The sequence below is a fragment of the Phaenicophaeus curvirostris genome, chromosome 4 (genome assembly GCF_032191515.1).
Source record: "Phaenicophaeus curvirostris isolate KB17595 chromosome 4, BPBGC_Pcur_1.0, whole genome shotgun sequence".
Taxonomy (NCBI): domain Eukaryota; kingdom Metazoa; phylum Chordata; class Aves; order Cuculiformes; family Cuculidae; genus Phaenicophaeus; species Phaenicophaeus curvirostris.
Genome location: NC_091395.1, coordinates 21,506,205 through 21,520,085, shown reverse-complemented (window position 1 = coordinate 21,520,085; position 13,881 = coordinate 21,506,205). Strand labels below are relative to the sequence as shown.

The 13,881-nt window shown below is 40.0% G+C and overlaps 1 protein-coding gene across 2 annotated transcripts in view; it reads left to right on the top strand.

Moving 5' to 3' along the window:
• The window catches only part of LOC138719894 (transmembrane protease serine 11E-like), a 41,605-nt gene extending 30,930 nt beyond the window's left edge, over positions 1-10,675 (top strand). The window contains exons 6-10 of one of the 2 annotated variants that reach the window (XM_069855469.1): positions 3,880-3,918; positions 5,925-6,120; positions 6,920-7,179; positions 7,951-8,093; positions 10,201-10,675. In XM_069855469.1, coding sequence (XP_069711570.1) covers positions 3,880-3,918; positions 5,925-6,120; positions 6,920-7,179; positions 7,951-8,093; positions 10,201-10,362 — 800 coding nt within the window. In that variant the 3' untranslated portion in view covers positions 10,363-10,675. The remainder of the gene's footprint in view (positions 1-3,879; positions 3,919-5,924; positions 6,121-6,919; positions 7,180-7,950; positions 8,094-10,200) is intronic. The other variant, XM_069855470.1, reaches the window with a different exon arrangement.
• Positions 10,676-13,881: the final 3,206 nt, after the last annotated feature.

The window sequence follows — 13,881 nt, the reverse complement described above, 5'->3', positions numbered from 1 at the left end:
ATAGATTTCTTATCTTTGATTTTGCATAGTATCTACTAATAATGCATTTGCTTGCCATACTTCAATATAATGTCTCCTCCATTTCTGTCACTGAGAGTTCTGTTTGTTATTTTCCTTTTAATATAAACACTGATCTCTGTGGCTAAAACATAATGAGGCAGTGGACAGAAGATCAGTTCTTCTGATGCAGTGACACTGATGTTATTTGGAGACGTGGCAAAGCAACCACATTTTTCCGTATGAATTTCTCAGTCCCTCAGAGGTAAGTCGTCACATTCTCTCTGCAGTTAATTATGAACCTGCAGACAACCTGCAGACATTTAGACAATTGCCAAATAGATCCATCGGGATCAGTCTTTGGCCCCTTAGAAATCTTTGCCTTTACTGGCTATTATATATACACAATTTCCAAAATAAAGATGCTTTTCTGCTCTTACTTAATCCCTTTTTCTTTCCATGCTTGCTCAAACACATATATTGAGGAGTAAAAAGAAGATATTTACAGGTAAGATATTAATCTTTAATAGCAGCTGCAAGTTACGATTCTCATTAGTAGGAAATAAAGAATTAAGACCAATAATTTAAGTGTGGTTTACGGTAATTGTATCTACTAATATGCAAAATAACTGTATTGAAAAAATTGGTTGTCTGCTTGGAGAACAGAGCCAAATTCTTAAAGATAGAATTCTTAAACCATCGTTTATTAGATTGCTGTGATTTTAATTTAAACAGTAGTTTTCTCTTTTAAGCTAGGCAAGCTTTAATTAAATAACAAATTCCATTTTATAGGTAGGCAATGCATGTTCAAGTTGAACTTGTTCTTGTTTACAGTGGAAGCATGAACACTGTTTTCCTAAATGCGGCACAACCAACTATTTTTGCAGCTGTATGTGGTTGGGACAAGATATGACACTTTAATTGTTACTAATTGATGCTTTTTCTTGGTAGTGCAAACAACTAGGTCAACTAGTAAATGAGCAGGGCAGCAAAATTGTCTCTCGTGCCTTACAAGTGATGGCTTCAAGGCAGGGCTTGCAACATGTTGGCTGGCATGATGGGAACAGCTATGCAGTTGACCAGGCCAAAAATGTCAAGCTAGTAAGAAAGCAAGCAAGCCCTTACTGAGGTAAGCCAGTGAGCAACCTGATTTCCAGCAGTATCATGTAATCCTAAGAGTTCCCTGCTTCTGATGGAATGTACTGTGGGCTCAGCTAACCTGAAAACAGTGTCAGTTCATTCAGGTTTCCAAGCACATATGTGCGCTCGAGGTTTAGGATCTTGGTTTTGAATCCTGGGTATTGTGCCCTTAATTCCACCTGTCCTGCTCTGCACAGAGTGTCAGGGTCTGTTGACAGACAGACCTGCTTTTAGCTCTTAAAAACTACCTTAACTTTGAGGTTTTCTCCATTGCTGTGGTATTTTCTTGAGTACTTGTGTTTCAGCTCCCAGTATGGTATACACATTCACGGCCCTGCATCCAGCAGATCTCTAAAGCAAAGCAGTCTCCCTACCCTGTTGAAGACAGCATTGAATTTATTGACAGGTGTCACCAGCCTTTTTCCTTCAGCAATGGGTGGGTGTGAGAGTTCATTGGCTGCATAGTTGTGGTATCTTATAAAATATGCTAAAATACAAAGCTGTACGGACACTTGCAGTGTGTGTGCGTGCAAGACCTGCTTCTCCAATTACACACAAATCAATCCAGCTGGAAGCAATGGGTAAAATTTTGCCCGGGTAAGGTTTGTCCTTTTTTTCTAAGTGACTCCTAAGAAGGCAAATAGAGATATAGACATGTGTCTTGTGGAACAGCTGCATGACTCACAGCAAAACTCAGTGCAGTGAGAACATGCCAATTGAATTGCTTCTGGCACTGTGCTTGAACAATCTGGTTGCTCCTTTTGTCCTCTCAATGAGCTTTGCAACATAATGTAAGTGTTAATAATTGACTGCAGGCTTTATAATTAGGCATTATGAGGTAAATATCTCTCCACCCAGAGAGGAACTAAAAAAACATTCTTATCAATATTGGATTTGAAGGCAAAAGGTGCTCTCTTATTGTTGGTTTCCTACCAATTTCCAGCTATAAAATACAGTGACCCAAATGATGACCTGGTTCTGAAGGTTGTATGAATTTCTAGGAAAACATTGGATGCTCATCACAGTTGAAATAAACAAGTAGGGCTAGGTTTTTCAAAGCATTTCTTGCTAATATAAACATACAGGTGAAGTAGCCAAATCCTTAGCACAGGTCAGCATGCAATTTTTTTTCTTGCTTTGTAACTTACCAAACAGTAATGTTTACACCACCACCGAATACCTCTGCTGGCCTAGGTTTTACTATCTGGTATTACTACATCTTGATGTAAGGGATCTTGGCAACAACCAACCATATGATCCATAGTAATTCACAGAATCTAACCAACTTTCCTGAAATGCCAAAGTACCTATACGTCAGGGATTCCCTCCTTCTTTCCTAGGAAGAGAGAAAGTACAAAGGAGCATTTTTACTGAAAAGGGACCATACAAGTTGTTCCTTGCCCACCAGCAAAACGTGTTTATCTTTATTACATGAACAGTTCCTGTTTATAGTGAATAAGATTGTGTTGCTATATAAACTTCCAATTATAACTTCTCTCTGATTCTTATAAAACAAAGCAGTGGCTGCATGCACATACACAGCACTAGCACTGCCTTTGCTCTGTAACATTCCCTGGCAGTCAAGCTGTACATGCACTGGTGTTCTGTTTGTTTCCTTTTCTATCATGATTTGCTTAATGTACTATTAAGAAATGAATGAGTACATGTCTAGTAATGGTTCACCCTGCATACCAGGAGGAGCGTCAAGCCCACAAGAAAAACACAAGTGATACAAGCACAATGGGTGACAAGTATGAGCCAGAGCCCTTTACATTCAAAAGAGACACTTCCTGCCTTGGTGCAGTTTTGGATCAAAACTAGGATATTATTCTGCGTAGCAGCAAAGAGAAAAGAGAAATTAAATAAGTGGATATAGACAGGGATCTGCTGAGAAAAGCTATCCAGCTGCAAAATGTGAAGTTGTGGATGGTATACAAGAATCATTATGTAATTTAAAAATTGTATCGGAAGTATGATTTGATTTTAATTTTATTTTTTAAATTTGTTTTGACTGCTAGCAACTAAAATGGAAGCTCTAGTAAAAATAGCGTTCTGGAAGAAGGGGAATAGACTTATACTTTGAGGCAATGGTTGTTACTGTTAGCACGAGCATACTGCATTGTCCATAAACATACAATATAGTTAATAAAGGAGGGAATGTATTGCTAGAACCTGTTGTGCCATGTCATAAATTGCTCTTTTAGCATTAATACTGTACCCTGTTACTCAATAAGATAGGAGAAAGGAGAGTGAGCCACTGCTATTGTTAGGTGTCATTGCTGCAGTGAAGTCAGCGCTTTCTGATCTCAAAGAGGGCAGAGGGTGAGTACTAGATCTCTTCTAGCCTCACTCTCATGTAAAATGCTGCCAGTTGATTTTTTACAATAAAGGAACTTCAAAACTTTCCACTGTAAAAAGTTCTCTGCAACAAAATTGTGCATCTTGAGTAATATAGCTCTTGGGTTTTGTATACTCCTCTCTGGGTCTGGCAGGATGGAGGAGAGCCTGGTCCTCAGAGGATATTGGCTGGCTGGAGAACAGCAAGAGGCACTGTAGAGAAGAGTGCAATAACCTGCACAAGAATGTGATCACATGTGAGCTATGCTGGTTTCTCTAGCCACCCCCTCAACCGTACCTCCTGTGCTGCCCTGTACTCAAATAGCTGTCAGGTGAGATGACCATGCAGGTGAGAAACCTGGTCTGTGCTGTCCTGGCCTTACCCTACCTGTTTGTTTGTTTCAGATTTGGAGGCGAAAAGAGCAGAAGCCCTCTTCAATGACAGTAAGTGAAGGCTTTTTAAGCCTGAGAAATTGCCACTTGTTTTAATTCGCATCTAATAAGTCTCTGAAGAGTTTCCTGGCCCTTAAAAGCCTTTTCTCATCCTCCTGTCTAATGAATAGATGTGCCTTGTGTTTAAAAATCCTGCTCAGTTATGAGGAAGCCTTTTTTATTAGTGTCTTCTGAGGTTCTTAGTAAGACTGACTTGAAAATTGTGGTGATCGGGTAAAAGTCTTTTCTAGAAAAAGTCTACACCCACTTCTGAGTTCCCCGGTCAGCCTGTGCTTATAATGGAAGTGTTCTGGATTTTGGAATAGCAGTAGCACAAAATTGTTCCTTATGGAAACATAAGGCCATATGAGTGATCTCCTGAAGGTACTGCTATAGTTGTTAAGTTGAGATAGTTTGTTTTAGAGATTTTTTTAAGCTTTCAGAGAAGGAATTTAGCTGATTTGGAGATTTAATAGTGATAAGCAAAGATGGCTTTCTTTTAGCTCTGGGAAGGTTTGATCAGTTCTTTCGCAGCAGGCTGACAAGTAACAGAATATTAAACAGCATCACTTTTCGAGTCTGTTTTAGGTGCTGGTGTTCTGGGGCAATGATGGAACTGTGAGTTTTTCCCTGTGTTTTGAACACTGACTGCTCAGGTGGTTGGTAGGATGATGCTGTTTTAGGGTCAGGAATTGAGTATTACCAGTAGCTTTCAGGAGGAAAATATGCTAATGGAGTCTTTACAAAACATGGCATATTCTCCAGTTTTCCTTTCGCACAGAAAGTTTTAGACTAATAGATTCAGATTTCACTGATTTCCTTCACAGACCCTACATGGAGCACATGAGCTTCTAGATACTGTATGATGATTATTTTTTTCAAATTTATGAACAGCTTTCAATCTGCTGTGTTATTGCTGCTGCTTGTGACTATGAGGTACTGTTAACATAAACTTGTGCAGATCTTAGCAGGAAGAGGCAGAGGTTACACTATGCATGGCTTCAGTGTTTTGCTTCTGAGGACTTCAAGGGCTCTCGGGCTGGCAGCTCTTCAGTGATGTACTACTGATTTCTGCTTTGTCCTCCTGTGGGTCACTGTCTGTGGGAGGCAGGCAGTGCAGTGGTTTGAATTGTGTTGTCACTATGCAAATAATTCTTAGCTCTGCCTCTTTTTCAATCAATTGGGATAGTCCTCTCTGTCAACTTTCCTAATGCCTATCTGAAATCGAGGCCTGGATGAAAACTAGTGGGTCTTGGTTCAGGTAAGATGGAATGGTGCTGTTTGGTTGGGAGAAGACAATTGAAACAGGTCTGGCTATCGAGGAAGTTTCTAAAGTTACAGGGGAGCTTCATCTGCTCCTAAATATCCTGAGTTTAGTGGCTGAAATCATGGATATTTTCATTTCTTTCTGGGTTTGGAGGATAATAATTTTGTCATGGTTGCACTCTGTGCTGGATGCATCCATGCATTTTTCATGTCTGGCTTGGATTTGTGTGATGCTTTTCACCTCAAGTGCCTCTCCAGGTCCACTTGCAGACTGCCATTTGTGCAATGCGCAAGTTTGCCTGTTTCCAGGTGACAACTTGCTGATATAATCTGTGTGCATGCATGTTAAAAACCCATGTCTTGAATTATTCCCATCTTAGATTTTGCCTTGTTCATGTTTTATCCTAACAGCAAATTACCTGGGACACTGAAGTTGTCAGTCCCTGTTTTTGGCAATTGTGCTGGGTATGTGGTGAACGTTTTGATTTCTGATTTGGGCTGCTCATGCAGCTAAGCCTGAATGGTTGACCATCATGGCTTTCCGTAATAGTCAGTTGTTCGTTCAGGCATCTAACACAATGGATTGTGCATGAGGACCTCTGATCTGGGGGGCTGATGGAAGTTATGTTTGTTTGTTGACATTAATAGTGTTAGAGAACCTTGGTGTGTAATTTTACATATGTGTTCCACTGCCAATGGCAGGCATACTTACTAAACAGAATAATTAATAAACTCTTTCTCCTTTCTGACAGTCTGTGGGTTACGGCAGAATAGATCAGTCAAGTCGATGGCAAAATCATCATCATTGCGAATAGTTGGCGGATTGTCTACTGCAGAGACCGGGGACTGGCCATGGCAAGCTAGTTTGCAGTACAATAATATCCATCGCTGTGGTGCAACACTTATCAGCAATACGTGGCTTGTATCTGCAGCTCACTGCTTCAGAGAGTAAGTTCTCATCTTAGAGAAAATCTGCAGCAAACTGTGCTCCATGTGTTTCAAACTGTGTGGCTTTCTGGATTTGCACCATGACCATGACTCTTTCCATGGGAACAATTTTCCGCCTTGGAGGAGAAAAGTCAGGGTTAAGCACACTCATCACTTGAATGTTTCAATGAGAAATGAAAGACTGACTCTGCCGAGCCAAACTGGCTATTTTATGAGGGGAAATCAATAGCCATTTGGCATATTGAGCAAAGAAGTGCAGAAAAAGTAATGTGACTGAGATGCCAGAATACTTGTTTTCTGTTGCACTAAATGTTTCTAAAGGTGCTTCTTCTTTTTACAACTAGGCGACTGCTGCTGCAGGCTGCTTCCAGATGTTATCATCCTATATTCCTACCCCTTCATTCAGCTCAGCACTTTTTTGTTTCAAGCACAGCAATTGTGAAGCTGCAGGGCATGAAAGATGGAGTAGCTGATTGAACAGATTATTTATACGCAAAGAGTAACGGAGATAAAGAGTTTTCTGCCAGAAGAGCTTTTTGATTTGATTACACTCCACAGCTACACAATGGCTAGATAAGGGACAAGGAGCCGGAGAGCAGGATGAGACTGTGGTTGAGGAGGGAATGCAGGACCACCCTCTCCTAGCAGTAGCTCACAATTACATGGCACACAGAGTTACATAAAGTGATGGATGCCTTAAGAATCTTGTAGGGATCTGGCTTAAAGGTGCTTGCCAAGTTTAAAGTCCTTAACATCTATATTTACAGCTAAATACTTAAAGCACTCTTACATTTTTCAGCATGGGCCACCCTCAGAAGTGGACTGCTACTTTTGGAGCTCTTTTGAAGCCACCAAGCTTGAAACGACCAGTTAGGACTATTATTATTCATGAAAAGTACCGCTACCCAGAACATGATTATGACATTGCACTTGTGCAGCTCTCTAAACGAGTTGAGTTTACAAGTAACATACACCGTGTTTGTCTGCCTGAGCCAACTCAGACTTTTCCATACAACATTTATGCTGTCATCACAGGCTGGGGAGCGCTTACCAATGACGGTGAGTCCTGAGTCTACCACGTGACCTGTATGTTAAACAAACAGTGGATCTGATCTACTACTGTATTGATGACTTCTTTAGCCATATATTGTATGGCAGCAAGCCTAATGCTTTGTCTATAAGCAATAGGTTGTTTTAATCATAAGCAGCAGTTTCTTGTTCCAAAATCAGACTGAACAAAGATAGAGCTACGATTCACTGAAGCAGAAACAGGAAAAAGTCTGTTCCCTTTTTCCAGCCCTTTCATTTCATATTCTAAATTCTTAAGACTGGTAGTCCAGCCATGCATGTGTTTTATAAAGCACCTAAAAAAAATATTCTCCTAGCCCTAGACAGAAGCTACAGATAACTCTGTAGGCTTTCAGGTAAATTGCAGAGTGAGCTGTAGATGGTGACTTACCTAAGCTTGCACTCTTATCAGGCAATGCTAAGAGTAAATTTAGCAATGGAACCAAGATGTCTTCATTTTGGATCATGTGCCGAAACTACTAGGTGATTTGTATTCCACGGCAATGAATGGAACACATATAAAACATGTGGTTTTACACTTAAGGCACTATGTACTATGCAATTATGACTTCTCACTTAATGGTACAGTTCCTAAGTAAGACTATGAGCGTGTACATTTTTCTTAAGGGCCTGACCTAGAAGGATCAATAAGCAAAACCTCCGCATTAAACCAAGCCAAGCTGGTCTGTCATAAGTGAATATTAAATGCTTTTCTTGCAAAGTAATTACGCTGATAAACACACAAACTATATTTTCCCTCAGGTCCGACTCCAAATGCTCTTCAAGAAGCAACAGTGAAACTTATTGACTCAAACACTTGCAACAGAAAAGAAGTGTATGATGGGGACATAACACCCAGGATGTTGTGTGCTGGGTACTTGGAAGGAGGAGTGGATGCTTGTCAGGTAACTGTGGCTGAAAATTAGAAAGGAAAATTATTTTAATGGCAAATTCAGTATCTGGTTGACCAAGCCTTAACTGAGTGTATTAGTCCTTTAAACAGGCTCCATTCAAACAGGAATTAAGTTGTAAAATGAAATAGCATTTAGTACACATAATTTAGCACACAAAACCCATACTAAGAAAGTATAAATTAGTATAATATTCAGAATTTAAACCTTTCTGAGCATGAAATTAAATTCTTATTTTGTAACTTGGAATAGCTGCTACGAGCCCATCTGCTTCTCATAAAGGCCAACTGTATCCCAGGCTGCATCAAAAGAAGCGTGGCCAGCAGGTAAAGGGAGGCAATTCTGCCCCTCTACCCTGCTCTTGTGAAACTCCACCTAGAGTATTGTGTCCAGTTCTGGAATCCCCAATATAAGAAGGATATGGAAATGTTGGAACGAGGCTTGAGGAGGGTTACGAAGATGATCAGAGGGCTGGAGCACCTCTGCTATGAGGACAGGTTGAGAGAGTTGGGGTTTTTCTGCCTGGAGAAGAGAAGGCTCTGAGGAAACCTTATAGTGGCCTTCCAGTACCTGAAAGGGGCCTACAGGAAAGCTGGAGAGGAACTTTTTACAAGAGCATAGAGTGACAGGATGAGGGGGAATGGCTTTCAGTTGGAGGGGGGAAGATTTAGACTGGACATTAGGAAAATATTCTTCACGATAAGGGTGGTGAGGCACTGGCACAGGTTGCCCAGGGAAGTTGTGGGTGTCCCTTCCCTGGAGGTGTTCAAGGCCAGTTTGGATGGGACCTTGAGCAACCTGGTCTGCTAGGAGGTGTCCCTGCCTATAGCAGGGGGGTGCAACTGGATGATCTTTAAGGTGCCTTCCAACCCAAACCATTCTATGATTCTATGATAATTTCTTCTGCGCGGAATGTAACTAATACTTTGCTTGCAAAGTGATATAACAAATCATTGACAGAGATAGTAAATGCTGAAATACCAAACATGAGCTAAACATCAAATGTCTCAAGTAGCCAAGACCAGTACAGTTGGGAAGGAAGCAGTTTAAGAATGTAACAGTTACGTTGCCAGCAAAAATGTACTACCACTCACTGAAATTTAAATTCTGGACTGGATCATCTCATAACAGATCTGTTATGATATCTTTGGTAATCAGTCGAAGGAAAACTGTCTGAAACAAAGATAACTATAAGGAAGTAGGTGTAAATGGAATGGCAAGGATACATGTGTTGTGCAGGATGGCAAATGTTGCTTATGTTCAAACAAAAATATTGCTATAATGATAACTTTTAAAAAGGTAATTCCGATTTATGTTACTTACAAAGAATGTACTCCTATGTGCTGATTCAAAACAGACCCTTTCCACAATCTCAGCCCTACAGATTTATGCCAAAAGCAAAACTCCCCACAGAGTAAGTTTGGTAGGCTAAATTCCTCTGTTCCTATCTAGCTCAGCACTGAAGACACCGAAACAGAAGGGTACCACTGTTGTTTATTTCAGTAAAGCATTTTGGTGGAAGATGAGAAATTTGATCTGTTGTGTGAGATTTGCCTTTCAGCCTGGTTTCCAGTTTAAGTATTATTTATTGTCATTATTACCATGCCATGCTATTAACAGTATCTGAATTCAGCCTTTGACAGTTGCTGGCATCTTAAGGAAGTATTGTCTAATTAGAAGACCAAATTCCTGATGAAATCCTTTTTGAAATGTTATTGCTGCAAGTGACTAAAAGAATTTGTTGAAAGGATAGTCATTAGTGTAAAAAAAACCCCACAAACAACTTCTTTGCTTAGACAGCTGCATGTATTTGCGTTTCTCTACTTTGTATGAGAAGGAAGACAAGGCAAGTGGGGAGTTGTAGAGACGATTTTTTATTTTAACTGTAAAACCACAGAGATAGATCAGGAGGTTCCATTGCAGACAGAAAAAAGCCACACACTTCTGGCTCAAGTTTCAGCAAAAGCCTTGATTTTGCACAAATGGCAGCTCTTGAAATACTGCTGCTTTATCTCTTATAGGACACACCCTCCCGTCTACGGAGATAATTATATTTTCCCTTCTGCTCAGTTACATTTTTTCCTCCCTCCTCTTTCTCTAGGGGGATTCTGGAGGACCCCTGGTTACTCCAGACCCGAGACTGATGTGGTACCTCGTGGGAATAGTGAGCTGGGGAGATGAATGTGCCAAACCAAACAAGCCTGGAGTTTACACACGAGTGACTTATTTCCGTGAATGGATTACCTCAAAAACTGGCATCTAAATCCAAAATCAAAAATGGATTTAACTACATAGACTACATGTAATTCATATTCGCCTGTAATTCTGAAAAGTTATTTTTTTAGTACATGTATTTCTATGTAGTTTTGGTTGAAGCAACCTTTGCATGCAGCAAGCGCTATCTTTGCTGTCAGAGATCCTAACCCCTTGTGAATTTATACTAAGCATATGAGATTGCCTGCCTCATCTTTGAGCCTTGAAGCATTCTCATTTATCAGAGGTTACTGACATCATTAAAATAACATTTAAATGCTACCAACTGCCTGCTTTATAAATATAAACACTTTCCTGGAAAATTTTTTCTTCAGCCATGGCCAATGTCTGAAGCTGAAGCCCAACCTTCTTCCTCCAGTGAAGTCAATGCTGTCACAGCTGTGTTTCTAGCTAAGTGAACTTTTGATTATTGTTCTTGTTAGAGACTATAATCTGCACGTTTTGCAGCTAAGACCCTGGCTGCTCACCCTGCTTGATGGCCTTAATAGCCAACAGTGGATCAACCAGGACTGAAGGTAGGTCCCAGCTAAGGAAAAGAATTTCTGCGCTTGCAGTAAGTTGGTAAGGAAAAGAGGAGAAGCTTGATGTTCTTCTTTGGAAGCACATTTTTAACAGGATATTTTTTTTATGTAGATCCTGTGAAGTTCAAGTTACTTGCAAGTGCTATTGTGGAAGTGTTTTATCACAATACTGTGTTGCTACCTCTGTACCAGTTGCCTTATAGATCTGCTCTGTTCAACTTGCAGTCTGCCTAAGATACAGAAACATAAGCTCAACCAATTTTTTTTCTAATAAGTATGTCCCCACAAACAATTTCCCCAGAAGGAAACCCAGCATTTAGATTTGTGCTAAAGCAAAAATAAACATTCACCACAACTACCCTTTTCATTCAAGAAATAGCATGCTTTTTCAAGAGCATGCCAGCAAGTGGAAACCATCTCACTGCAAAGAAAGCAGTTAGTGATATTGTCTTGCTTCACTGAGGTTTTCATCTCTGCCATGAATAAATATGGTCCTGTCTTACAAGGCTGAAGAGTAATTTCTTATTAAGGAACAGTCCTGATAAGAACCGTAAGTGCAATCCTTATACATTGATAAAGCACTTTTCCTACCTCTGTGCGTGACATCACATGGATTGCTAGCGGAAGGGGGTCCGGTGACGTGACTATTACTGTCCTCTAGAGCCCAGGCCTTCAATACGAGGATCCAAAATGTCACTCCAGTATTGTCTCCTGCAGCCTTCGAATGGCCAGCGAACCGCTTAGGCTGTAAACGCAGGACTCGCAGGATTCTGTATAAGACATGAAAGAAGCGGCAAACCTCACAGCTGAACCTGCTACAGCCGAAAACTTCTCCAAAGTGTCCTGCCTCCCCTTCTGCTCAGGACTGGGTCTCCCCTCAGCCTTCCTACTGTGCAAGCTCTCCAATAATCATCATCTCTGGGAATGAGATGCTTGGCATTTCTTGAAAACTTGCACCCTTAATTACAAGTCTACACATGGATGGAAAAGCCTATGTTTAATCTTTGGTGATGGAGGAGGGGGTTGTCTAATTAGGCTCCTTCCAGTCTTTCTATATATCTTTTGAATTTCAGTAAATGACAAAATGACTTATCTCAGAAAGAAATCTACTGAAGGTTTTAGATAAGTTTTGGCTTTGAAATAGTAGTATATTTACTCTGATTTTCCAAGTCCATTATAAAATGAAAAGGATCTTGGGTCAGTTAGGAGGATAGTTAGATGAAAATCAGTTTCCTTAATTTATTGATGAAGTTTGTAATTTATGCACTTTTGAGTTGCTGCTATTTTTCAACGAAGAATTTACTCTGTGTCAGGTTCAGTTACAAAATAGAAACTTCATGGAGTTTTAGATTAGGTCATCTGGAAGCACTGCTTTCTTCTAGTGTTCAAGTCCCCTTCTTTTGAAGGCCTCCTTTGGAATAAAATTACATCTATTTTTTTGTGCCTCTTATTGCTTTAAAGGTGAAAATCAAGTGTCCTTCCTAATAATCAGCTGTTGAATTGCAATTGAAAGTAAACAGTAGTTCACTTTCATAGATAGCTAAGGTTTTGGTTTGCACCTAGATCTCTCTTTTTGCCTAACAAATGGAGAGGCAACAATAAGGAGGTGAGGCCCAAATTAGATACAACCCCTACAAACTGGTTCCTACCTCACACTGCAGGTGACATGTATACGAGAACTGACACAAAACCCCAAGACTAACCCTACAGCTTGAGAACCAAGAGTGGGAGGAGACAAAGAGATGGTTATAAAACATTTTCTAATCTGTCACAGTGAGACAAGGCTCAGCTTGATCACTTTGCTCAGTATGAGTGGACATGTGTTCAAATACAGACATTTTCTTACCCTTGGTCAGAAAATGTTGTTGTGTGACAGTCCACAACACTTTGTCTATGAAGCAGCTTTTAGCTAATAACAACATCACTGTGCTTGATCACCAACCCCGCTCACCAGACCTGGCTCCCTCTTCCCAGATATCAAGTTGTTGCTCAAAGGAACCCATTCTTTTGTTGGTATAAGATGTGGAAGCAAAACCAACGGAGATCCTTAACAATCTGTCAGAAAACGATCTGCAGAATTGCTTTGAATGTTGGCATCATTGTATGCAGCTGTGCGTTACCTCAGAGGAGAACTGTTTTGAAGGTGACCATTGTTGATTTTCTTCCTTTGTTAAATAAAGAGTTTGAGGCACTGTCTCGGGGGAAGGAAGGGTTTGTGTTGGATTTTGTATACGATACCTTTTAAATGAGAAAGGCAGCCTTTATTTCAGATAGTCTTGTGAGAGACCAAACAGCCAAGATGTGTGTGAGAGAATATCTACCTTACTCAGGGAGTCCTGAGCCAGCCAGATGCACTTTTCACAATTTTTTTAGCAAACTGTCTGGCCTGGGTTTGTCTTGTACTCCATGTCAGTGTTTTATTTATGAAGATTCTATTTGTTTTCTGCCCTAGAATAACGCAAAGCAAATATTGTATGATTAAAGAAAAGATTTTTAAAAACCTTTTATTATTGTTGATGTTAAAATTTAGCAAGGATTTAAATAACACAAAGGTAATATGTTTCATAACATTAAATGTATTTAAAAACAATTGTTCCTTTTGTCCTTTTTTTTTGCTTAATAATAACCAAGCTGAAAATTGTATATGATGCAAAGCAGACTAATATTCTTTATTTTGATACAAGAGTATTATAAACCTGCAGCGCTCTGTTCATTACCCATCCAAGGAATCATTTGTCTTTAACAGTGGTTGGAGCTTTTACAGATGTTTCAGCAAAGACACAGTGGGACATCTGCTTTTCTAAAATAACAAAAGGTCAACTTCAGTTAAGGTAGTGCTATGCAAATTTGTCAACAGATCTGAAGCTTCATCCAAGAATCTACCACCTCACTTCTGGCCTTGGAAAAGCTTGTAATGTGGCATTACTGGAAATTGGCTGTAGGGTAGTCTACTCAGCTGACATACCAATTCTCCTGAAATCTCCCAG